The sequence below is a fragment of the Urocampus carinirostris genome, chromosome 2 (genome assembly GCF_059441175.1).
Source record: "Urocampus carinirostris isolate Australia breed hairy pipefish chromosome 2, RoL_Ucar_1.0, whole genome shotgun sequence".
NCBI classification, from domain to species: domain Eukaryota; kingdom Metazoa; phylum Chordata; class Actinopteri; order Syngnathiformes; family Syngnathidae; genus Urocampus; species Urocampus carinirostris.
The window spans coordinates 47,633,883-47,660,158 of NC_142350.1; the positions used below are offsets into that span (position 1 = coordinate 47,633,883).

The following is a 26,276-nucleotide window of genomic DNA, read 5'->3' on the forward strand; positions in this document are numbered from 1 at the left end:
TAAATAATAGACTGATAGAAAGAGAAAAAGAAGGAGACGGAAATACAGTGAAAAGAGGAGAAAAAGAAAGTGTGGGTAAAGGAAGATCAAAAGAGAGAGAAACAGAGAAAGATATTGACAAGAGAGAAAGAAAGAGAGAAAAGCAAGATAGAGAATAAAGAAAGGATGAAAGAAAGAAATTGAGAGAGAGAGAGAATGACATAGAAAGAGAGATGATAAATAGAAAGTCATATACATTATAAGAGATAGGGAGACAGAAAAGAGAGAGGGGAAAGTTAGATAAAGAGATAGAAAGAGAGAGAAAGAAATAGAACGACAGAGAACAAAGAGAGACGAGAGAGAAAGTAAAGAAAAAGAATGAGAGAAATAGATAAAAAGGGAGACAGAGCAGAAGAGACAATAAGAAAGGAAAGGGGAGTGAGAGAGAGAGAGAGAGGGAGAACAAAGAGAGAAAAAGAAAAAGAGAGAAGAACAAGAGAGAGACACCCAACGGGTGATTTGTGATTGGTGCCTGCTTTGCTGACATCCAGTGGACATATTTAAAACTGCAGTTTCAAATATGCTTTTGAGTACTTTTTCTCTTGTGCTTCGTTACGACTATGAAAAAGTGTGGATTTTTCTCATACGTGAGAAGATAAACAGGACGTTGTGGTTCAGCCTTCAAGCATATTTATTCCCCAATAGCAAGTGATCAAGAACACGGCTTCATTCAACACAACGCGGCAATCTACAATAGCAAAACGAAACGATGCGTGCGTAATGACGTCACAGAAAAAAAAAACGTCCTACCGCAATACCACAAGTAAGAGCGCTATTAAATTCACAAATCTTACCATGCATCTCTCAGCACTGTCTCACGCGCCACATAAATGATGTTTGGGGCGGGCGGCATATGGCCCGCGGGCTATATGAGTTCGACAGGTGTGATCCAAACAACATTTTTGTCGTGACAAAAGGCTGACGAATTATTATTATTATTTTTTTTTTACTTAATTGGAAATTCTGAAATCCTGTCATTGTATCACTGATATTCTGAATGTTGATATAGAATCGTTATGCTATTTTAATTAATAATAAGCAACCAAACAATTATTTGTTCAGCTATCGAACGTGGAGTGACACGTTTGTCCACCAGATGGTAACATAAGATACTGAATGGGCGTGGTTAAATTGTACTTTTTATGTGCTAGGCATGTTTGTAGTTCGACTGACCTAAAACAGCAGCCCCCTTAATCGACATTAACTAAATATAGTGTAAATATATACTGTATATCTTATAAAACATGTTTTCCATGTATTTTTTCAACTAACGTGCACTGTCACATTTGTCAGAATGTGATTTATGGACTAAGCGCGGAAAGTGCGAGGCCATAGTAAACTTCCGGTCTGGCAGACATTTTTGTAGTTCGACTGACCTTAAACCGAAGCCCTATCTCGACCCTTACTAATTAAAGCATTGATGTTTTTAAGTATTAATATATAACAAAACTGAAATCAAACTATTATTTTGTAATTTAACTCTTTGCGTTGACAAATGGACCGAATCGTGGAATAGGCGTGGTCTCTGTGTACTTCCGGTCTGGCCGACATTTTTCTCTCTCGGTAAACAGCATCCCCCTTCGCTCGACACTCACTAACGCGTTTAAACTCACTTTTTAACTTTCCTTGGTGAACAAAGGTAAGTCACATCTACAAGAAAGTGAATTATTTATTCAAATTAGTTTATATTATCTAATGAAACAAGCATGTCACTGCTGTGTTTCCCGTTAAAGTACTCGGAATGTATCGGGAGGGGCGTTGGGGGGGTGGCTAGTAAAATTTTACAGGCATTCTCCTCATTGCCAACAAATGCCATTTTAAATTTATTTATTATAATTTATTTCAATTAGATATACTCAAATACATATTTTCAATGCACATGTAATATATGTATTGTATTTCATAAAGGTTTATGTTTTGTACTCCGTCTTCGTTGCTTTTGGGGGCGCGGCCGTGTCATGGTACTTAAGTAATGAAAAAAATGGCCGAATGGGAACTAAATGTGCAACAATAAACAAAGTGCTTTAATCTTTATTAGTTTACACCAGGGGTTAGCAACCTTTTTGGTGAGGAGTGCCCCTTTCTATTTTCATTGTAAATCAGTGTGCCACACCAAGATTAATGGCTTGCACAACATTTTTTTTATATCCTACTGAACTGCCATTTTACACTAGTCCAAATATACAACATGGAAAGACATTGAAATCGTATAACTGACCTATTTATTTAGCACTATTCTTGTTCATCAATAACGCGTGGAAAGGCCTGTAGTCATCCATGACTTCAACGTTTGACCTCTTCATCAACAATTAACTACAATAAAAAAACAATTGATATGGACGGCTACCATACTATTCACCAATGAAATCATATAGCAGAAAATATCAAATTGAAACACACAAACACACTTTCTGCCAGCCCCTACTCTTGACGTTCAACACTTCTGGCTGACATGGGGATGTGTTTTATTCTTCTTTTTGATTGTCTATCTGTTAGGCAAGCCACCAAACAAAACCTCTGAGCTCGAAAAGGCTTCTTTAACATATTCGTATTAAGTAAAAGATTTTCTGTGCTTTGCTATGCAGTAATCAAAGGCGTCTTTAGCAGTGACAATGGTTTTCAGGGTCTGTGTTTGTTTGCCGTACCTGGACACAGTGGGTTTTAATGTCTCCGCCTTGTCAGACTCGTCCGTGAATTCATGTTCATGATTTGTTACGTACTGATATTTAACCCTTGATGTGGGAGGTACAACGCTCTCGAGGCATAATGCACAAACCGCTCGTTTTTTTTTTTGCAAAAATCCCCAGTCATTTGCCCATGCTGGCTGAAAAGAACGACATTTTTTTTGCTGGAGGAGCCGTCATGATTTATTCGTTTATCACGCGCCTGTGTTACTTTGGCTGGGTTAATACACGGCGCACAACTGAAAATGTCTACATTTTAGGTAAATGCGCTTTAAAAAAATCATTATTTTGCTTGCGTACCACTGGTTAACCCCTCGCGCGCCACTGCTGGCACGCATGTCATAAGTTGCCGACCCCTGGTTTACACTCTCATCGATCGAAAATTCTTAAGAAAGTAATGGTTGCTGCTTAATTTGATGTGATTTTGCTTTGTATTTTTAGGCAAAAGCAGCGAAAATGTTTTACACATGTGGACCCAATGAAGCTATGGTGGTTTCAGGTAAGAAAAGTGATTATTTTTGGGGTGTCATTTATTGTAAAATCTACATACATTTTAAATTCTTCACACTTTTACGAACTTCAGGTGCCTTTAAACTAAGAGTAGCAGACTCCGATTCTGATACTTCTTTTTTGCACGATATTGCTGCTAAATGTCATTGCGCTATTTCTATTGCACTATTTATCTAATGGCAGCACGGCGGCACAGTGGTTAGTGCGTGTGCGGCACAGTTCTGAGGTCATGAGATCGAACCTCCTGTGTGCCGTTTGCATGTTCTCCCCGCGCTTGCGTGGGTTTTCACCGGGCACTCCGGTTTCCTCCCACATTCCAAAAACATGTATGTTGGGTTAATTGGCCGGTCCAAGTCCCTAGGTGTGAATGAGTGAGTGAGTTGTCTGTCCCTGTGTGCCCGGTGACTGGCTGGCAACCAGTTCAGGGTGTCCCCTGCCCACTGCCTGAAGATAGCTGGGATGGGCTCCAGCACCCCCGCGACCTACTTAGGATAAGCGGTGCAGATAATGGATGGGTGGAGGGATATTTCTCTTATGCACATACAACTTAGCCCTGTCCACAAATACTACTTTGTAAGTATTGGCCACACAAATATTATTTTTCATTACACATTTTTCTTAAAGGCTTTTAGTACAAGTTTATCCCAGAGAGCCACATCGAATCTTGCTGTGAAAAAATGGACACGAGGCAGTAATCAAAGAAAATTCTAATTCATTCCTCTCTTTATAGTCAAGATATGGAATTTTCCAAATGAGTCCAGTTTTTCCTGTGAGAAAAAAAAAAACAATGCAGTAAAGTTAAACATTGATAAATGTCATCAGGGCCGTAGTGGGCCCCTTTTAGCCTGGAAGTTTTACACCCACTCTGGCATTGAATGTTTTGTGTCCTTTTCTTCCCTTGCAGGCTTCGGACGCTCTCCTCCTCTAATGATCGCTGGAGGACGGGTGTTTGTCATTCCTTGCGTTCAGCAGATCCAAAGGTGAGCTTATTGTTTTTTTTTCTTGTCTATTTTTCATTAAAAATGGGCTTGAGCTTGTCTGAAAACAGAGGTCATTGTTGGTAGCATTATCATTCCTGGTCTAGCCGGTCATCACAGGCCCTGGGGAGTGGCTGATAATCGATTTACTACTCCCTGGTTCCGCCTCTCATATCCTCAGTTAGAATGGCACGGCCCTGCAATTTAATTTTTGCTTGTGCAACAACAGTATGAGCTTCCACAGCTGGTTCATTTAAGACAAGATTTTCTCTTACTAGAATACAACCATAGTTTATTCCATAATCGATTTTGGCTGTAACAGTAGTGTTTTAAAGTCATTATAGACGGCACGTCCTGGTTCCTGATTTGTATTTATTCTTGTTCAGGATCACGCTTAACACGCTGACACTAAATGTGAAGAGCGACAAAGTGTACACTCGACATGGTGTTCCCATCTCCGTCACCGGCATTGCTCAGGTAACTTTTTTAAGGAACTGCCACATATTAGGTTTAATGGGATATTAAACTTTATGTCACCGTCAACTATTGAGGGGTCAAATTGTTTTCTTGAAAAAAACAAAAAAACAATCCAGCGTAGTTAAAACACATTCTCCGTTTCAATGCTCCTCAACTTGTAATGACCTAAGGCACACTTTTTTTTTCATTAATAAATCTCAAAGGACACCATCCGTCGATAATGTTTAAAAATGAATTCCCGGCACGAGTTTCATTTTTGTCATGTTGCCTGAATCGAAAGGGGCTAACTTTTCCTATCATTTGTGATCACAGAGGCTCAGGAGGTAATACAGGTTAAGTACTTTGGTAATTTTGCTGTCATTTTGGATTTTATAATAATTTTAACCAGTTGTACTATATCTTAATATCTTTTTCTCAATTTTTTTTTATTTTTTTGCCTAATTAAGTATTTTTATCTGGCAGTAGAACCACGTTTTGTTTACTATGCTTTAACCTCTTTTTTTTGAGTAAAATAAAAAAAATGTGCAAAATTATGTTCGATATTTTTAGTCCATTTGATTTATTTTGTTATTTTTTTAATTTTAAATAGCTTCATTAAACTAAATAACAATGATGCCCTGTTGATCACTATTTTCTTCTTTACATACTAATCTGTTTCCTCTTACTGATATAGATTAATGTTACAGCTACTCAGCTGATTACTGGAAAAAAAGCAAAGATACTGAACAATCGCATGCTTTTTTGCAACAATAATATTTGGCAATTTCCAGCGGCACACTGCTCGAAAAACACTGCTGTCTGACCAAACACGGTCTAGAGATGTCGGCTATTTTCAATGTCAACAATGGCAGCTGAGATCCAGTTGCATCCAGCCAGCTGCTTATTTTGTGGATTATTTGATCACATGTTGGGATTACTTGCTCCAATAAGATGGAATGCATCATACTGAAAATAGTTTAAACACTTGTAAGTATAATTGAAGACATTCTGTGTCGCCAGTTAAAACAAAAATGTAAAAGCTAATAAACTGAATCCTAATATGATATTTTATCGCACATGTTTCTCCATGTTCTACCCAATTTTTAACATGAATGTGATCACCAGAGATGTCAAATTTTCATGAATAATACTGAAATAAAACAGTAAAACACTAATAGGATTTTTTGTACAGGATTCTTGATTCTTGTATAGCTAAACTCACTTTTTCTGTTTTAGGTGAAAATCCAAGGCCAGAATAAAGAGATGCTTGCGACTGCATGCCAGATGTTCATGGGCAAATCCGAGCCTGAGATCGCCCAGATCGCCTTGGAGACACTGGAGGGCCACCAGAGGGCCATCATTGCTCACCTCACTGTGGAGGTAAGGACACGATATAAAAATCGCTGCTTTTATCTTTTAACCATGACAATATTAAAATGTTGAATTTTCACTTCATTTTATTCATTTTTAGGAAATCTACCAGGACCGTAAGAAGTTCTCCGAGCAGGTCTTTAAAGTGGCTTCCTCGGACCTTGTCAACATGGGGATTGGAGTGGTCAGCTACACCCTCAAAGATGTCCATGACGATCAGGTAAACCATTGATGGTGTTCTCCTAAATAGCTGTAATTTGAGTATTCTTTAGGAAGGAGAGAATGCATTTTTTTCAAGCAGTTTTAACAAAGAACTTTTACCCTAAGAAGCTGTTATTTAATGCTAACTCAACTAGTTTGCACAATTAGCATGGATGTTGCCGCGCAGTCATAATCAATGGCTATTTGAATACAAATGGTGCAGCATCACATGTAGATATACAAAGGAAAAAAATCAGGGGAAGTGTTATTGATTATTTGAAAACTTGCTTTTGGTATCTGTAGTTTACTAATTAACCTTGTTAGCGATTTAACCCATTTTTTTTGCGACGCTAGATAAGGTCCATAACTATTTTTATATCTGAGAGAAAGTTACACAAAATACAAGCACTACCTCAATTTAGGACTTGTATGCCGCCATGGTCTTCATTTGTATCGTTTTCTCTACCTCCTTTGGGGTCAAAGAAATCTGTTCTCCCCAACCCCTCTAAAAAAACGTACCTTATTTTCCAGACTATATAGGTATTGTACATAGGTATTATTAGGTATACCTTCAAAAAAAAATGTCCTAATTTTTTTTTAATTCCATAAGGTACAGTGAAATATAAGGTTCATTAAAATTAAAGGACTGTAAGAACTAGGGTTAGGTTAAAACAAAGATGAAATCTGGTTTCACCTTTTATAATAATTGATTTATTCCAAAAGGTTTGCACATGTAGTAGCGTTCAATTGTAACTATTTTATGTACCATGTTGTTCAGCCCATAAGGCACACTGGATAAAAATGTGCACTTTTCCATTTTTGACACATAATTTTTTTTTATTACGTGCGCCTCATAGTCCGAAAATACAGGAATTTTTAACGTTTCAAAACATTTTGATGGGTAATTCTTTTGGGGTTTTCAAAAATGTATTTTACAATCTCAAGCCCGTGTACTCGTAAAAATATGCACACAATACTAAATCTTGCGTACAGCAATGTCCGGATATTTTTTGTCATCCCAAAAAAATGTTCGTTTTATGTAGGTCGAATGGTCGTAAGTAGGGGAGTGTCTGTATTATAATCATGTTTTTAACAGGCTGCACTAATAAGAAGGGTTGAAATAGATTCGTTCAATTCATAAAACATCTGTCTTGTATACGTTATAGCTGAGTGATTCACATACACAAATATATATTATCAAATTTTCCACATTATGACGCCCACTGGGCTATAGGGTGCACCCGCAAAATGGTTTTTGTGATGTTTTTCTTATACAAGAAGCACTGGACTATAAGATGCATGTCATTACAATTAAGGTAAAAGATAGGATTGCATAAAAATAAATACATTTGAATTTAAAAAATAATTCATAGAACATAAATTGTGTGTGGTGCCCCCTGCAGATCACTATAACATGGTGAGGGTGGACAGATCAATATGTTGTCAGGTTGTACAACAACTGGAACAAAAGAAAGAAAGTGAGCAACGAGAACTAAGGCCGGCGCCTAGTAAATTTTAATTAAAAATGTTATATCGTTCCTGTGAAAACGGAGCTAGACATGACAAAAACTGTTTGCAAACGTCGCTAAAATATGACTGCACATTTTTTCCGCTAACACCCCAAAATCAACATTGATCAGGTCTTGTTTTCGCACAAAAACCTTGATACTCCTAAGCACTAGCTTTATCAATAGAAGCAGCAAAAATAACAGTAGCCCACCTGTTACATGCTTGTACCCAAAAGTATTGTAGTTTAGGTTGTTGGTGTTTATCTACATTAAAGAGTTCTGTAAAACTTGAATTTCAAGCACTTTCATTTCAAAACTCACAGTTCGGCTGCTTTCTTTTAGAGGCAGTTTTTGCGCCAATGTTGTAATTTATTACCATAAAGCATCACCTCAGACTGCAATGTTTACCTGCAGCACGTGGTTTTGAATTAAAATGTGTTGAATTTGAAGGATCTTGGTTTTAATTTGATAGCTTACACTTGTGCTGGTTTTCTTTTAAAAGGCTCTATTTTGTTGTATTATTTTACAATGTTAACCGTAAACAGGATCATTAAAGGTCCACATTTGTGTTACGTTGCCATTTCAGTTGATGACATTTTGTGGCTGTAAACCTGTTGCACGGTGTACATGTTATGTTCTCGTTGCCCTAAGTTGGAAAAAAATGTCAGCTTCCTGACTGACTGACAAATACTGATGTGCATAGTTTGAACATCATTCACGGTTTACTGTCCCAGAAGTGTATGATTTCAGTTGCTTGTTTTTTTAAGTAATGAAATAAAATCATAATCATCAATTACATCGAATTGCAATACCTTTAGAATCGCAATTATCGAGAATCGTGACATAAATCGAATCTGCATCATAGTATTGTGATACGATCGAATCGTGACCAGAGCATATCGTCCCACCCCTATTGTATAATGTACTAGAACATATTCCTTTCCTACCCATCCCACCTTTTTAACAGCAGACACATTTTCATGCTACCTTTAGGACTACCTCCACTCCCTGGGCAAGGCCAGGACAGCCCAGGTCCAGAAGGACGCCAGGATCGGAGAGGCTCAGTACAAGCGTGACGCCGTCATCAGGGTAAGGAAGTCGCCTTTGCGCTGAAAAACGAGCAGAAATTCTAAAAGTTTTTGCCTCATCCACATAGGAGGCCCAGGCCATGCAGGAGAAAGTTTCTGCCCAGTACAAGAACGAGATCGAGATGGCCAAATCTCAACGGGACTACGAGCTGAAAAAGTGCGTCTACGATGTGGAGGTCAACACCAAGAAGGCGGAGTCGGAGATGGCATATCAGCTGCAGGTACGTCATAGAAGTCTGGGCGTTGAGCTTCGGAGAATGCTGGCAGTACCGGCTAGACTCGCGAAAAAGAGCAGGCTCTTCATAGTGCTTTTGTAGCTGTAATGCTCATATTACCAATTATTATGTGGTATTATGCACAAAAAGACTTCAAAAAAAGGGACCAATTAAGCAAAAGCAAGATAAAAAAGACTGAACTAAAGACAAGGAAATAAAAAGGGAATAAGATAGAAAAATAAGAAAAAAAAATAGAAAAAAGACTGCACAAAGGCAATAAAAATAAGAAATAAGAGAAAAGCTAGAAAAAAAAGACAGTTTGGGGGGTTCCCTTTTAATCAGTATAGTATCAATAATAATGTAACATCATTTACAAAATGAATATAATATAAAAAATCTATTCTACTAAATTACTATAGCATTAATTCTCTCAACAATGAACTTTTAATTCGTTTATACTTTTTTTATATTAAGCAACTTAAAAGTTAAGCAAATCAGAATCTCTGAAAAACACAAAACAAATTCTGAAATAAAAGCATAAATCCTACATTTTTTCGTCTTTATTTTGGTTGTATCCTCCTCAATTCTTATGTTTTTTGGGGATATCTTTTTTAATATATATATTTTTTGTATTTTGGTTGGTTCCTGGTCAAATTGTTTTTTTGGGTCAAGTCAGGAGTCTCTAAGGCACAGGTGTCAAACAGGCGGCAAAACTCGTAGAAGCGCAAGAGAAAAACTGCAGGTTGAAATATGTCAACTTGATGTTGCCAAAAGAAAGGTTCCTCGAACAAAGACACTGTACTTGTATTTCTCTTTCTTTCTCTCTCTCTGTCTCTCTCCCTCTTTTCCTTTTCCACCCCATTTCTCCCACTCTCTGTCTCTTTCACTCTCTGTGTCTCTCTTTTTCTCTTTTGTTGCTCTTTGTCTCTTTCTCTCTCTGTGTCTTTTTAACTTCATTTGCTCTAACTTTTTTTTTCCTTCTCTTTTCTCTTTGTCGCTTCCTACCCCTCGCGCTTTCTTTTCTCTTTTCTCTCCTTCTGTCTTTCTATTTCTCTTTGGATTTCTTTCTTCCGCTCCCTTTATTTCCCCCTCTCACGACTTCTCTTTTTATCTCTTTTGTTGCTCATGCTCTCTCCCTCTCTTTTTCTTTGTCCCACCCTCTCTCCTTTTCCCTCCTTCTTTCTCTTATTTCTTTATCCCTCTTTTTCTTTCTCTTTAATCTACTAGTCCGGCCCCCGACAGAATTTTTGTTCTATCGTGTGGCCCCCGAGTTAAAATGAGTTTGACACCCCTGCTCTAAGGACTGCACGGACCACAGACAATTGCAAACTACAGACTATTATTAGACCACCCCCTGATCTAAAACCTACATGAGGTCAAGGAAAAACTTAAAATCTCAAGAAGGAGGTAACAAATCAAAAGGTCAATTTGTTTTGTTTTTTGAACTTTTGTTGTTTTTTAAAAATATTTTTTGTACATTTTTGTGTTTGTTTTCTGGATTGTTTTATGTCTGTTTTTGTAAGTTCCTGGTCACTTTCTGTTCATTATGAATTTTTGTTGTTGTTGCCATTATAGTTAGTTTTTTGGTCAAATGTTGTCTATTCTTTTGGTCGTTTTTGGTCTCTAATTTGGTCGTTTTCTGTTCAATTTTTTATCAATTTTATTGTCCAGTATTTGTCCTGTTTTTTCCCCTGTTTTTTTGGGTCGTTCCTTTTAAAAAAAGTTTTTTTGGGTGGGGTTTAAATTTTGTTCGTTTTTGGGACATTTTTTGTCCTTTTTGTTAATTTTTATGTTCATGTTTTGTGTCCATTTTTTTTTGTTTTTTGGTCAATTTTTATTTGTTTGATTTCTGTTCCTCTGTCGTATTTTTGTTGTTTCCCGGTTAATTTAAAAAAAAAGTCAACATAAAATCCCTGAAAAAAATTTGATGTGCATTGACTAAGCTCAACAGAAAAAGAAGCGTTTCGAAGGTCTGTTGAATTTAAAAAATAATTCATTGAACATAAATTGTGTGTGGTGCCCCCTGCAGATCACTATAACATGGTGAGGGTGGACAGATCAATATGTTGTCGGGTTGTACAACAACGCAGGGTGGGCGACAATTCAGAGTTAGGAGCCGCATTGGTTAAAAAAAATGTGGCCAAGGGGCCAATCCTGGAGACCTATCTTTTTTTTTTTACCATTTATTGATAAATATACATGTAGACATCTATATGGGATATTGTTTTACATTTATTTTAAACTAGATTGTTTTCATCAAATTGGTTTTGAAATGCTCACCATTAAACCAAAATAATATTAGGTTCCTTTTTTTAACAACTAAATTCATATATAACTTTGTAGTATTTCTGTAGTTGGATTTTTGTATTATTTCTGCAGTAACATTGAGTATTTTTGTAGTATGTTCATAGTAGATTTTTTTTTGGTAAATCTGTAGTGTTTATGGAGTACTTTGGTTGTAAAATTTCTAAAGTAGTCATTTCATATTTTCTTTTATTTCTTATTCGGTATTTCTGCAGGACTTCCTGTTCCCATGTTAACTTTGTAGTGTTTGACTTTTTAATGTCAATTTTGCTTGTAATGATGCAACGTTCAAAAATGTTTAAAAAGTAATATACTTTCGTAAAAACTGTCTCATGGCCCTCTGTGCTGGACCAAAGTGGTACTTCAACTTTAAAGCAAGATCCAATTCACTTATTTGCATTGATTAACGTGCTTAGTGGCTCATAAATTGCGCACCACGATGAAACATTGAAGTAATTTGTCGCCAATGCTTATAATAATGAATGCTTATAATAATGATTTGTTGCAGTCCCCCTAGCAACTATCATATATATCATCGTCATTGATAATGTGTAGTTTGCGTGGCTCGCGGCCTGTTGTTTGCCCGCCCCTAGTCTAACGCCTGGGTTTTGTTGCGCCACCCCCCCCAGGTGGCCAAGACCAAGCAGCGCATCGAGGAGGAGAAGATGCAAGTCCAAGTGGTGGAGCGCAGCCAGCAGATCATGTTGCAGGAGCAGGAGATCGTCCGCAAGGAGAAGGAGCTGGAGGCCAAGGTCAAGAAACCGGCCGAGGCCGAGAAGTATCGTCTGGAGAGGCTGGCCGAGGCTCAGCGGTAAAATACAAATACACAGAGAGCCTTCGCTACTTTGGCTACTTCCTGGAGGGGAAAAAAAAATCGAATTACAAAAAAAAAAATCTATTGCGATGTATCGGACAGCCAAGATTCAAGCCAATGGTTTTCTCTCTTTCTCTCTGCAATGCTCTCCTCTGCTATTTATGTTAGGATAGCAATTAGCTTTTCATCACCCTTTCTAACGATTAATTACAGCGCAATGACATCAGCAGCAACATTGTGCAAAAATGTCCTCCAGAATAGGCAAAGAGCAGCTGATGATCTCTCAGGGTTGTGTTGATGTCTCTCTGCAATGCTAGCTATTGTCTGCATTAGCTTAGAAATTAGCTTCTCATCACACTTTGTAATGATGAAAAACAGCGGAATGACATTAGCAGCTATTGTGCAAAAATGTCCTCCAGACTGGGCAGAGAGAAGCTGATGATTTTCTGGTTTGCGTTGATGGCTTTTTATGTTCTCCTGTGTTAACTTAGCAATTAGCATGTTTTCTCACCGCCCTGTATGATAACAATACTTGCTCCCGGGGCATCGAAAGGGACAGTAACATCTCTTCTCTTTCCCCCCTTCAACAGCGTGCAGCTCATCATGGAGGCGGAAGCCGAAGCTGAGTCCATCAGAGTGAGTCCCTTCGAAATGACATAAAGCGCTTTTGTCGTTTTTATTTTTTGGTCTCACCTGATAACAATGGTGTTTAGATGAAAGGCGAAGCAGAGGCCGTGGCCATCGAGCTGAAAGGTCGCGCCGAAGCCGAGCAGATGGCCAAGAAGGCGGAAGCCTTCAAGCAGTACGGAGAAGGCGCAATGGTGGATATGCTGCTGGAAAAGCTTCCTCTGGTCAGTTTTGTCAAAGAAATGCAGATCATTGCTCTCCATAAGGATTCCAAAAATAGATATATCGTAAACCATATTTAACATGCAGGATGAGCAGTGTTTCCCATACCATAGGGATCTTCTGGCGGGACACCAGGGTTCAATTGGTCCCACCAGAGTCTCGTAGACTTGTATGATTTAAAAAGATCCTATTTTTAGATTATCGGTATTTGAGGGCTTGTAACGCCAGCCCTAATTTTTATTAGAAAATCAAAAATCATGTCTTACTTTTTCTCAGCTTAAACTTTGCTGTTTGATGCAACAGGAAGCCAACCCGTTTAGCAGCAATCAGAGCACTGAATTCTAACACCGGAACATCAGTGCTATAGGTGACGTTTGAGAAGGCAATTGATTTGATCTCATCTTACTATTTTTAGTCACAGTACATGAGACAAATATGAATTTCATGAAGAGCTTCACATGTTACGGTGACAATAAAATTGACATTTTAAATGCTTAGATTAAAATGTAAAAAGGTAAAAGCTTGCACATTGATCAAGGCTCCAACAGCCTAAGGCAAGTTAAATTTAAGACTAAGATTTTTTGAAAGCCTTTTGAACTTAAATTTTAGACCAAGTCAAGGAAAACCCGCAATTGAAACAAACAAAATATATAATATATAAATATTATATAATCGGGCCTCGTACTCTACCTGGGACAGTTTTTAGCCATGGTGAAAAACGTTTGGCGAACAGGCACTTCTCATTAAATGCACACTTTCTGGGAATGGTCCAAAGCAACTATATCCGTCCCATGATGTTGTATGTATTGTGGGTAGACTTAGGACACGATTCTGCACTAAAAGGCCCGACTGAAACCACATCACCGCTTTGCTCGTTTTGTTTCTTGTGGTCACGACATGTTGCCATGAAAGTAAATTGGTGACAATTGATAGTTGTTACCTAAACTTTAAGACTTTCGAAAATTGGAATTTTTAATGCCAATGAAGGCCTTCTTATTAGAATATTGAAGTCAATGCCTTTAAGGGTCAGGGGGAACCCTGATCCTAGATCTCTTCTTTTTTTTTTCTCTCCCTAAAAATTTAACAGATCAATTAGTTTAAATTTGAGAGGCACAAAAACATTTTTTCTGGGGGACCATCCCATCAGACCCACTTGTACTGTCAAACCACCAGGATCTTGCAAAATTCTACGGGAAACACTGATGAGATTACAAAACGCATCCTCTAAATAGTTTGATTGGATTACCTGTATTGGCAAAAAATACTCGAGTATTCAATTATCCTGCAGCGTGGCAAACATTTTTTAGAACAGCGCCGAACTGCCATTTTTAAACAAACTGCATCTGGATGGGAAAAAAAATCACTTTAAAGTAAGAGTGTGTAATATTTGACCACTGGGTCTTGCGTGGTGCCTCCAAAAACCAGTACTACAAAGCACAAGAATGAATACAAACTAAGCGGTGGAGGGCCCCGCCAGGCCGAGCGACGGAGCGAGTTCGGCGATGAGATTTTTTTTTTTTTGAAGGTGCACCGCTACTTCTCGGATTTTCACTTATCGCGGGTGGTTTTGGTCCCCATTAACCGCGATAACTGAGGTCTTACTGTATATGCAGTGTCACATAATTGTAACTAAACGTTACCAATTTTATCCACCATATTTTCAGGTGAACTGAATTATAAGGCACACTTTTACATTTCTGGTCAATTTGGGGTTTTTAGGTGCACCTTACAGTCTAGAAAATACGGTAAGTTCAAATTCTGCTAAAAATTTAGACTAATAATCTCCGATGTCGGTCTTTTAGATGGCGGAGGAGATCAGCAAGCCTCTGTCGTCGGCCCAGAAGGTGACCATGGTGTCCAGCGGTGGTGGCGACGTGGGCGCCGCCAAGCTAGCCAACGAAGTTCTGGAAATTATGACCCGTATTCCCTCCGCTGTGGAAAAACTCACCGGGGTGGAAATCTCTCAGGTAAGCCTTAGAATGGAGTAGGGCTGCAACTCCTTTCGATTAATCAATTAATCCGATTTTTTTAAAACACATTTTTGTGTTCCTCCTTTATTCAAGCATTGACGTTTTGGACGGACAAATATGGTGCTAAAAACAACAGAATGTTCTGTAATATTAAATTAAATTCAGCCATGAAAAAGGTGGACAAACTATGATTGATTTAACATGCTCAGTAGCTTAAAAGCATGTGACACAGAGTCAGATGATCATCCAACACTGTAAAATATTTACTCCAAAACACACAAATGCCCACGGATTTAAAAAAAAGTACACCTAAAAGCATTTTTGCATCATTGAACGTTTCTTGTTGTAATTAGTTTGTTTCGCCACATAATTCCCATATACCAACACCTAGACTTGTTAAACTATTTCCAGTATGGCTCTAGCCTCTTGATTGACACTGCTCTCAGCCAATGTCAGGCTCTTTTTTTTAAGTCCACTTTTGCCTATATGGGACTGTATTGGTAAAATTGAGATAGTCTCCTTTAACTCCAAATGTGTTTAGTTAGCGGTAGCCGATTCAAATAATGATTGACACAATGGTAAGCCAATAAAATTCTGGGAAAAAAAACATACGCAGATATACATTGTGTATTCTAATTAGATCCCAAAATAAATATGCGTAACGCCATTTGTGATTCATTTTTACACACCATAATCACACGCAAGTGTGAAAAATAGTGATAGATATGGGGAAAGAGAAGTCATTATTCACAACTCTTTCAAAATATCTAAAAAGATGGCTAACGTAAAATACACAGTTGCAGAGGTTTTATAGCTGTAAACTAGAGGTAAAATCGGGCCTAAAAAATCCAGGCCGGCCTGACAAATGAACTTGATTTGAGCGACAAAGCCTGAAAAAACCCTGGTGATTTTGTGGAACATCCCCCTTTCCCCCAGAGCCGCCGCCTTGCGCCTTTTGGAAAAAGCTCGACCTTCCCTTAGAAAAATGTGTAAAATACATTGTGATCAAATTTGACCTGGGAGCAGGTATGGCTCCATCACTATTGTCCCAGCTGTTTTTCAGCCAAGATGCCGATGCGACACTCATCTGCAGACATATGATTGACAAAAGAAAATTCTGTGGGTTTCAACTCGGGAATATTCAAAGTTAGTCGCATTTGCAGGAATTATTTCAGTTTGGGACAAAACTTCCAAAAGAGACCAAAACTGTCCGTGTTCTCTAAATGGTTCAAGAGCAGCATTCAATGTACATTGGGCACGTCTTGGACTTTAGGCAGATTTTACAGGAAAGTTGAGAGGTAAATATATCAAATTTTAAGATTTTAATCGATTGATTATTGCAGCCCTAGAATCTAGTCCTTTCCGAATTATATGCAAAATGGGAATTTTTGTGCGCAAAGGTCACTGGAAGCTCCCTCCGCGTGCATTAAGACGGCATCCTACCTCCCCCCTCCCGGTGCCTCAATGACCGCTTTCCTGTGACGTCGCCCCTCCACCAGCACGGGAGCCTTATTTCTTCTTCTTTTTCCGTCATCCGACGCTAAAGACGACGCGGCGGTAAAGCGATGACGCCGTGGAGTTTAGCGTCTGTCGTGTGATTTTTGTTAGGTTAGCTTGTTTCCTGCATGTCGAGAATGGAAAAGTCTGAAAAAGTGGTCGGCCCACACGGAAAAGAGTGGAGAAATCCATTCAAAGGGTCATTTTCATTTCAAAGGAAATTGTCTCCAAGGAATATTTCAGTCAAAATGTTCGGATAAACATTAGAAGAATAAATTAGGAACGATGCAATGAAATTGCCCAAATTGTGATCATGTTTGAAAAGAGTAGCTGTGGTCACAATTTGACATAGATAAAAATCGTTTCATTCTTGATATTTGCATTTATTCAAATAATGATGAAATATAAATGGATAATAAAAAGAAGCATGATGTTTTTTCCATTTGCCTTTATCATTTATAAACGTTATATGTTTAAATGGTCTGCATTTAAATAGCGCTTTTAAATCGATTTATACAAATGAAGGAATATAAAATGAACTAAAAATGGGTGTTAAATGATATTTAAGTATAATCATTTTTTACGACATAAATTCAGGTAAATTTTCTAAAATTGTTACAGTATTTGTATTACTACTATTATAATAAGTTAAACAAATATCCATAAATGTAAGTTGTTTTTTTTTCAAATGTAATATATACTGTATCATAGATTTAGGCAAATGTAAAAAAAACAGAATGACATTTTTCTCAAATTAATTACTGATAATTAATTATCTGATCTAAATCTAAAGCCACAACTTTCCTAAAAAATTTTTTTAAACTATATGATACAAAAAATGAATTTATCAATTATATCCACGTGGGAGTGAAGGTTGTTTTTTTTAATAAAGGAAGAAGTTTCAACAAGTTTTCCCTTCCTTTGCTAGAATATCATTTTCTTACTTGGATAATTGCTGAAAATCTGGTTTTCATCTTTTTATAAGTTAACTTTTACACATTTTTTTTTTGTTTTGAATACGTTTTTTTTTTGAGTGAAAAACATTTTCTTCACATATGAATTTTTTCCCTTTGAATGTGGCCCGAATCCGAACGACAATGAAGTTTTGCGTTTGAAAGTCTGATCTAGATGTTTGCCGATAACGGAGTGCCATACAAAAAGTGAAAGAACCATTTCGGAATGAATTTAAATGTTTGTTTCAGCCCTAAACACTGTACAAAAAGTGAAAGTGTCACGGAACTGATCTAAATGGCTCTAAATGTAATGGATTTAAAAACTCCAAGTGTTTAAAGTGAAAGAAACAGTCTAGTAAATATTGCTAACGTTTATTTTAGGCACTCAGTTCTGCACAAAAAGTCAACTTTTAGGTCAATTGCAAGACTTTCACTTTTTGTACATGCCCAAAATAACATTTTGGATAAATTCCATAACAGTTTATTATTTTGGATACTAAGTGCTGTAAAAAAAGTGAAAGAATTATCCCGGAATTCATTTAAATCCCTCTAAATGTAATGGATCTTAAAGATGCTTTTGGTTATTAAGCGCTGTACAAAAAGTGGAAGGAACAGTCTTTCAGGCTCTAAGCACTGAAAAGGAAGTCATCGTTCGGGTTAATTCCAAACCGTTCCTTTCACTTTAGTACAGCACATTGTCCATTTTTTTATATAGATCCATTAAAAGGCCATTTCTTTCATTTTGGACACTAAGCACTGTACAAAAAGTGAAAGATATTTCCCCTTCAATGGATATTAAAGCTGAATTTGGGTACCCAGTGCTGAACAAAAAAAAACATTTTGGAATGGATCTGAAAATTGATCTCTGGCTTTAAGCGCTGAACAAAAATTGAAAGGAGGTCCGTAAAGTGATCAAAATGGCTCTAAATGCATTGCAACCAAAAGTACATGAAGGGCTATTGGAAAAGTGAAAGGAAGTCTTGGAATGGCTCTAAAACGCTGTACAAAAAGTGGAAGTGTTCTTGAATGTCACGTTAAGTGTTACTAACTTGACCACGTTGGATTTTAGGACTTTTATGAGTAATTGTCCACACTTATGAAGATGCTGTGAGGGTAATTCCTTCAAAAAAAGTTAACTTTTAATGCTTTACTAACGATCCAAAGCTGTGGTGCATGTTGTCGTCACCGTCAAGTGCCTGTTTGCGCAAAACTCAGCCTGTTACACATCAGGGAAGGGGGGGGGGGAACATTTATGAGAAAATTCCCAATTTTTCTGGTAACTTCCTGTGGAAAAATATCCAAGCCATAACGCTGCCTCTATTACTTTTCTGTAAGTAATCCTTTGGAAATGTAACTAATCGTGTACAGTAGGCCCCCGGGATACAACATGAATCCATTCTGAAAAGGGGATCGCAAAGTGAAACCGCCATATGGCAGGGGGCAGAAACAAATAGTACATAGGTTAGAAGTCCTGGTTAGTAAGCTTCGTTCCATGGTTATCATGTTTCGGCTTCTCCCTTTAGCGTCACCGCAGGCCTTCGAACCACAACAGATAAATCCAGTAAAAAAAAAAAAAGAAAAGCCAAACAATTTGTAGTTGATGTCAAATAGTGGGGGTGAAAATGTAAAGAAGACCCGAAAAACATATCCCGGGGGTCTACAGTCCTTTTTTGTTCTGTAACAACGCATGTGAAGCATTTATCTTGTACCGTCATTCAATCAATAAAGTTGTGATTTCACGACCAAATGTTTGGAAAAAAACTTTATTGAAACATCTAGAAAAATAAACAACGGATGACAAAAGGTAGCAAGCGTTTCTACAGATTCTTTTTCCGTATCGGTACAGGAAAATACGAGATCGGTATCTCTGATATGTACAAACCGGACAGAAGCACGTACTAGAAAAAATACAAGTTTAGTCCGAATACAGTGTATCAAAAAGGACTCGCCATTGAATCACTACATTGGCAGCAGCAGCAGCTTCTATTCAGGGGCCGGAGAAGCCATTGAAGGTTGTAATGATTCGGGAAGTCATTGGAAACAAAGAAAGGGCTCACCGGTTTGCAGGGAGAGTTGTGACCCACTACATTGTCGGGGTTTGTTTCATCCCACGTCATTTCTAGTGGCCCTTGCGCGAACCGCGACACTTGATGTGCAGGAGGTGGGGCAAGAGGACATTTTATTGACATGTTAATAAAAGTAAATCACTACATTTCCATCACTTGGGTGTGAATGGGAACACTATCAAGAATTCTTGGTTCTGAACAACTGTTCAATTTGCATGAGGTGGTTGCTCACTATTCACTGGTGGAACAAGAATTTCCTTTTGTGAAGCACTACACCATCTATAGCTCTCTTTTGAACTCTTTCAAGTCATTCGATGATATGAGTTGAACACTGCACTAGCATGTCGTACAGCCAAATACTTTGTGGCCATGTGAAGATGCTCTCATTTGAACTCATTCAGTAATTTTAGAGACTCAAGATATGCAGGTCTTACAAGAATTTAACTTCAAGTAGCTATGTGAAGCACTCCACTACCAATAGTTCTCATGTAAACTATTTCAAAGAAATTGTTTGGTAATATTAGAGATTCCAGGGACTCGAGTTATCTGAACTACTACACCGAAAAGTCTTACAGGCAAACATTTTTAACTTCAAGTACCTATGTAACCTTTTTCTCTCAAAGAGCCATAAAAGCAAAAACATTTTACAACTTTTTTGAGAGAGCCACGCCATTTAAGTTCAAATTGAACAAAACCGCCAAACTCGCTCTACAGACGAAAGCTAATCCTTTCAGCACATTTGAATTCTCTGATGATTTGAAAAAATCTATGAAATCATAATGCCAGAGCCTGTGTCCCACATCCATATAAATATACCACTTCAAATTTGTCTCCCGCCCTTAAAAGTATCATTTTTGTCCTTAGTGATGGTTTCATAACAATGTGTGAGCAAAGGTCTTTAGTAAAAATGTCACAAAATACTGTGTGCAGATATCTGTCCACCTCTGAATGGTTTGCTGGCATTTTTATTTATTTAAAGAATAATCAGTGGGGTTTCATCGTAAAGTATCTTAACAGTAAGCATACATAATTCAATAAGCTTTCATTTAAAGGACCTACTGCCAAAATGGGTTATGTTGGTGTGACACCCAGACTGTAAACTGTAATTGAGAATGTGCCCTTTATATATACTGAACCATTATCTGATTTGGTGTTGCTTCGTCTTCACAAATTTGGAATCATTCGACTTTAGATAGCCACAGAGAAATGTTCAAGAAGAGAGCCACATATGGCCCACGAGCCGTAGGTTCCCACCCCTGCACTACACTATCAGTAGCCCCATTAAAGCTAATTTAATGAACTCATTTGGGCACTATGTGTATCAATACACCAGCAAATCTTCGCACCTGACAGGTGAGCGACTACACTACTCGATTCGACTACCGAGTGTGTTTGGAATTGTGAATTACTGCATGATAGGAACTAGAATGAAGATGAGCAACACATGGCTCCTATAAACCACGGCAGCCGGACCCTTATTATAGAAAATAGGCTTTGTGAACGACTCCATGCAAATAACTTCAGGTTGCTTCGTAGGAAATTTGATGAAATCCAAACTTTAAAGAAGCATGCGGTGAACATAATGGGACTGTGCCAAGGCAGCTATGTCAACCACTACACCAGCAAATCTTGGCCCCCTTACAGTGGAACCACTCCACTGAAACGGACCCACCTTCAGTTTGAAATGAAATGGACCAATCCACCTTCTCCCTCATGGGACAGCCCTTATCTTGAATGTTGGGTTTGCAGAGAGGTTAGCTAAGTGAACCACTACACAGGAGGAACCGCGTTCAGATGCCTATTAAGCCTTCCTGTTTCCTTATTTCCTGTCTTTGTTAAACAAAAAATAGACAAAGAAGAAAAGTCTTGTAATGCAAATTGCACCCTCCACCACTACACTACCCAATGTACGTCGGCTTTAAGCTCGTGGCGCTTTGCAGGGAGGGAAAAACTGAACCAGCAGTGTCTCCAGCAAAAATGGTCAAACCATGTTCATGGCGTCCTCGGCTAAGAAGGAGTAGATATGACCGAAGGAAGGACGAAGCTTGCAGTCTCGGTTCCAGCAGCTCAACATCAGCTCGTACAGACCCTGGGGGCACACGGCCGGCTTGCACAGGTACACCTGGGGAAGCCGAGGGGGCGCTCGTGAGAAGGTCATTGATGGTTATAGACGTCAAAGAACAACTTTAGCTAAGTGCTGTAGACGAACAAACGTAAAGGATCGCTTTTAGCTAAGATGTCATGCGTGAAAAAAAAACATTTTAATTTGGCTGCCTTAGATGGCTACAAACATGAAAGATCCATAACAAATACGCTGCCATTGATGGGTCTAGATGGCATCCATTGACAGTTTAAGACCTTATCTGTCGAATTGAACTTGCTTGCCATCGATGTTTTTGTATTTTGTCATTATCAGCAACCCCGTAGCATGATGCTGCCACCACCATGTTTGACATTAGGGATAATGTTTTCAGGAGTCCGTGCAGTGTTACTCTTATGCCAAACGTAACACTTTGCGTTCGATTTTTGTCTCATCTGACTAGAGCACCTTGTTCCGCGTGTTATTTCTGTCTCTCATGTGGCTTCTTGCGAATGCCAAACAGGACTTTTCATGGTTTTCTTTCAGAAAAGGCTTTCTTCATACCACTTTTTCATGAAGGGCAGATTTATGCAGAGTACGACTAATAGTTGTCTTATACAGACTGTCCACCCTCAGGCTGTGTATGCCTGCAGCTCATCCAATGTGATCATGGCCTCTTGGTTGCTTCTCTGATTAGTTCTATCCAAAGTTGAGACACACTGTTGGGTCTTCTTGGCAGGTTTGCAGTGGTTTTATGCTCTCTCCATTTTGATATTATTGCACGCTCAGTGCTCTGGGAGATGTGCAAATGTTGCAAAATCTTTTTTGTATCCCATTCCTGCTCTGAACTTTTCCACAACTTTATCCTGGACATGCCTGGTATGTTCTTTGGTCTTTATAATGCTTGTGTCTCCTTTCACAGACCTCTGAGCCTTTCACAGAGCAGGTACATTTTAACATACACAGGTGCTCTCAGTCATGGTTATTCGTTTAGGTTGACATTGGATTATTCAGAAGTCACCAGGGAGCTTCTGGAGTCAATTGACTTAACTACTTTTCAGTTTTTTTCATTGTAAATATCAGATCAAATGTTGAAATAATTTGGTTCTACTTCATGATTGTGTCTCACATGTTGTTGATTATTAGAAATTATTTTCAGTTTTTTTTAGCTTTAACTTGAAAGCTGAAATGTGGCAATCTGACAAACTGTGCTTTGAAAGACAATTATTTCGCTAGGCACTGTGACTAAGTGTTTCGACTTTGTCGATTTGGACGATTGCGGGTCCTTTAAAGAACGCAACTACTGCAAAAAAACAAGGGATTTGTGTATTCAGTTTTAGTGTGTTTGCCATTGACACTTGTATACGTCAAATATCCATTTTTAGCGAGGTCAGCTGAGAACTAGTGGTATATACCGTATGTTTTGGACTAAAAATCACTCCGAAATATAAACTGCACCAGATATAAAAATGCATAGTTTAGAAGGAAAAAACATAGAAGTCGTACTTTTGGGAGAAATGCATTTGATAAAATCCAAAACCAAAAACATACATATAATCTTGAAAGGCAATTTAAAATAAATTGAAATAAGAGAATGTGCCCTGTATATACTAGACTGAACCCTTAACGGAGACAGTGATCATTAAAATAATTATATTTTTTCAATATTTTTATTTGTCATTGCAACATTCTCTGCAGCCTGGTCATCCTGGATAGGGGATTACCTCATGTGCGGTACCTTCATTTTTCTCAATTGAAGTTTTGATTTTTTTCCTTGCCCTCATGTAGGTTTTAGATCAGGGGATGGTGCAATAATAACCTGTAGTTTGCAATAGTCTGTGCAGCCCTTTGAGACTTCTTGTGATTAAGTAAACGTGACATGACTTGACATTAAAGAACTGAATACGTGTACGGTACAGTATACTAATGTTACATGACTGACATGCCTGGTAATATCAGGAACGATGTAACATTTTAATAGTTATTCCGATAATTAACATAAAGAACATGGTAACAAGTTTACTTACTTAGTAGTTTCACCCCAAATCACTTAATACAATGAAATCTTCATTCTTGGGGTAATTTTAAAAATACTCTTCGAAATCAAGGGGTAGCCTATGCGCCGCTTCCTCCTTCCACTTCTTTGTGGCTTACATCAGACTCGTGGTCACCTCAGCTTTTCGCCAACTCCAAACTTTCTGCTGCTCGATCACCATTTTTGCTGCATATTTCACTATGTGCAGCCTGTACGTAGTGCCATTTTTTTGTTCAGCCCCTCTTTTGTTTTTATAAATTACTGTCAATGTTGAAATGATCAACCCAGGCCTAGAGAGCCCTCTTGCGGTTGAGTGTATGACATCATTTCAGATGATATTTTTGATGTGTTAATTATTTCACACACAAGTCTCACCCCAAGCCAAACTATGATTAAAAAAAACTGACTTATAGTCCGGTAAAGACGGTAATGATCTTACCTGTCGTCCGTGGTCCCGGAAGAACTCTCCAGCGTTGTCGATAACCTGCTCGTCGGTCAGGTTGGCATAAGGTTGTCCCTGGCACACGCTCAGCATCTCCCACAAGGTCACGCCAAACGCCCAAACGTCACTCGCCGTCGTGAACTTGCCCTGCAAGCAACACAAACCAACATCAAGATATTTTCAAGATTTTTACCCCACCAGTTCGTCATGTATATTACCCTTTGTATATTTCATATGCTTCTATCTTCGGTGCTTTTTGTCCCGTTTGACAATTACACTTTGGATTACTTTCTATCCAATCGTTATGGGTTTTAACGCACAAAACTACGTTTATTCGAGGAATCAACTCCTTGCCCTGAAGAATTCTCGTGCCGGCGAGATGAGGGGGCCCTATCGTGGATGCAGTGCCGGTGCTAAGGCTAAGCAGCTAGCGGCGTTATAAGTCTTCGTGCCGTAGGTAATCGTGGTAAATGTGAACTCTCTACCAAATGAGGCCGACAAACTGGATGTGCTGGTAAAAAACATCAAAGCGCACAGGGAGTGCAGTTTTCTGTGTTTTACGGAAACGTGACTCACATCTAGCATCCCGGACGCTAACGTGGAGCTACCCGGCTTCAGCGCTGTTAGACAGAGACACGAAAGCCTGCGGGAAGCGGAAAGGAGGTGGACTCGCTATCTACGTGAACACGAAGTGGTGTAACCCTGGGCACAAAGATTTCCATCTGCTGCAGGGACGTCGAACTTTTGGAATAGCGTGTGACGTCATCCACTCCGCTGTTGCTAGACTACAACACAGCACCCCGAGGCCATCCTGTTAATCTGTTAATAAGCAACAAGGGAGACTGCTGGAAGTGTGAACTACCCTACGGGGATGAATAAAGTATCTGTCTAATAATTAGAGGTAGTTTCCAGAATTTGAAACTATTATACTTGCTGACGCCATCTTCCAGCTGAAATAATAATTGCAGACTCGGTCAAGCTCTTTTTGTCGCACATTTTTCCTTATCTTTTTGGGTTAGGGTGGGCGTTTTGGACTGTATTGGAAACAATATCCTCGTCTTACTTTCACCCAAAAAATGCGAGCACGCTCGTGAAATCACTCTCCTCCTTCCATTCCCCCCCGCTTAATTTCCTCCAGTGTAATGCGCTTTATGGCCGGAACACAGAGGGTAAAAGTAAGATAAAAGCACATAGGAAAAAAATATATATAATGGCTCTTTGAACTCAGTTGGGCATTGTTGACACATGCTTACGAGATAAAAAAAACAACTTTTTAAAGACATCACAAACTATGCACCCACCTTTTATATAAAATACATCTAAAAATATATTCAAAAAAGTAAAATATTCATATAAATAAGAAATATAATGCAATGTATTGCTGGAATTACACCACAGTCGACCTGTGTACACGAATTCTAAAATTGACATTTCCCCCCCATTTTTCTAGAATTTTCTTTAGTTGTTGAAAAAAACAAAAATAAAACAGAAGTGCAATATGTTACTGCAATAGCATTATTAAGTAGTTATACTACGCAGAGAATCAAGAACGATATGGTAGCCCCTTTGAGCTACATGGATGCTAATTAGCATTAGCGATAAGCTAGTAAGCTAAAGGCTCTCACCATGAGTATGCACTCCCAAGCCATCCATCGAATGGGCAGCACGGCCCGGCCTTGGATCCTGTAGTAGTCGCCGGCGTAAAGGTTTCTGCTCATGCCAAAATCGGCAATCTTGATGTGGCGTTCTCCTCCGGGGGGGTCCTCCAGGCCTTCCACCCCCCTCTCTCCCCCCACCAGGCAGTTGCGAGTCGCCAGGTCGCGATGAACAAAGTTGAGTGAAGAGAGGAACTTCATTCCTGAAGCGATCTGGCTGGCCATGGAGATGAGGGCCGGGTAGCTGGTAACCCAAAAATAGACAATTTATAACACATGTTGATCTTTGGATTTTGGGTCCGTTTTATTAGTCCTTAAATAGATGTCGTGTGTTTAGACGATCCAAATTGGACCAAAATCAGTTTTTACCACACTGATGTGGTCCAAATTTAGCCCCCAAAAATATATCTTTTCAACAACATTAAAAAGACGTGCTTTTATTTTTCAACTTTCACTTTTCGGTTCTATTCCGTTTAGACCATCCAACCTGGACCAAATTGATCCCAAATTGGTCGTTGTGTGGACTTCACCTAATGTGGGATTTAGACCTCAAAAAGACATC

The 26,276-nt window shown here is 38.6% G+C and overlaps 2 protein-coding genes across 6 annotated transcripts in view; one reads left to right on the forward strand and one right to left on the reverse strand.

Annotated features, from left to right (window-relative positions):
• Window positions 1-1,535: 1,535 nt before the first annotated feature.
• flot1b (flotillin 1b) lies at window positions 1,536-19,243 on the forward strand. The gene is made up of 13 exons (XM_088326807.1): window positions 1,536-1,678; window positions 3,165-3,222; window positions 4,138-4,213; window positions 4,597-4,687; window positions 5,903-6,046; window positions 6,138-6,257; window positions 8,740-8,835; window positions 8,903-9,055; window positions 11,983-12,164; window positions 12,758-12,803; window positions 12,881-13,018; window positions 14,819-14,983; window positions 16,387-19,243. The coding sequence occupies exons 2-13, from the start codon at window positions 3,180-3,182 to the stop codon at window positions 16,414-16,416; spliced, it is 1,284 nt and encodes a 427-aa protein (XP_088182933.1). The 5' UTR covers window positions 1,536-1,678; window positions 3,165-3,179; the 3' UTR covers window positions 16,417-19,243.
• The window catches only part of ddr1 (discoidin domain receptor tyrosine kinase 1), a 91,343-nt gene continuing 84,250 nt past the window's right edge, over window positions 19,184-26,276 (reverse strand). For all 5 annotated transcript variants that reach the window (XM_088326805.1, XM_088326806.1, XM_088326804.1 and 2 more), the window contains 3 exons: window positions 25,685-25,958; window positions 24,057-24,206; window positions 19,184-21,624 (listed from right to left, as the gene is read on the reverse strand). In XM_088326805.1, the coding sequence (XP_088182931.1) occupies window positions 21,484-21,624; window positions 24,057-24,206; window positions 25,685-25,958 (565 nt within the window). In that variant the 3' untranslated portion in view covers window positions 19,184-21,483. The remainder of the gene's footprint in view (window positions 21,625-24,056; window positions 24,207-25,684; window positions 25,959-26,276) is intronic.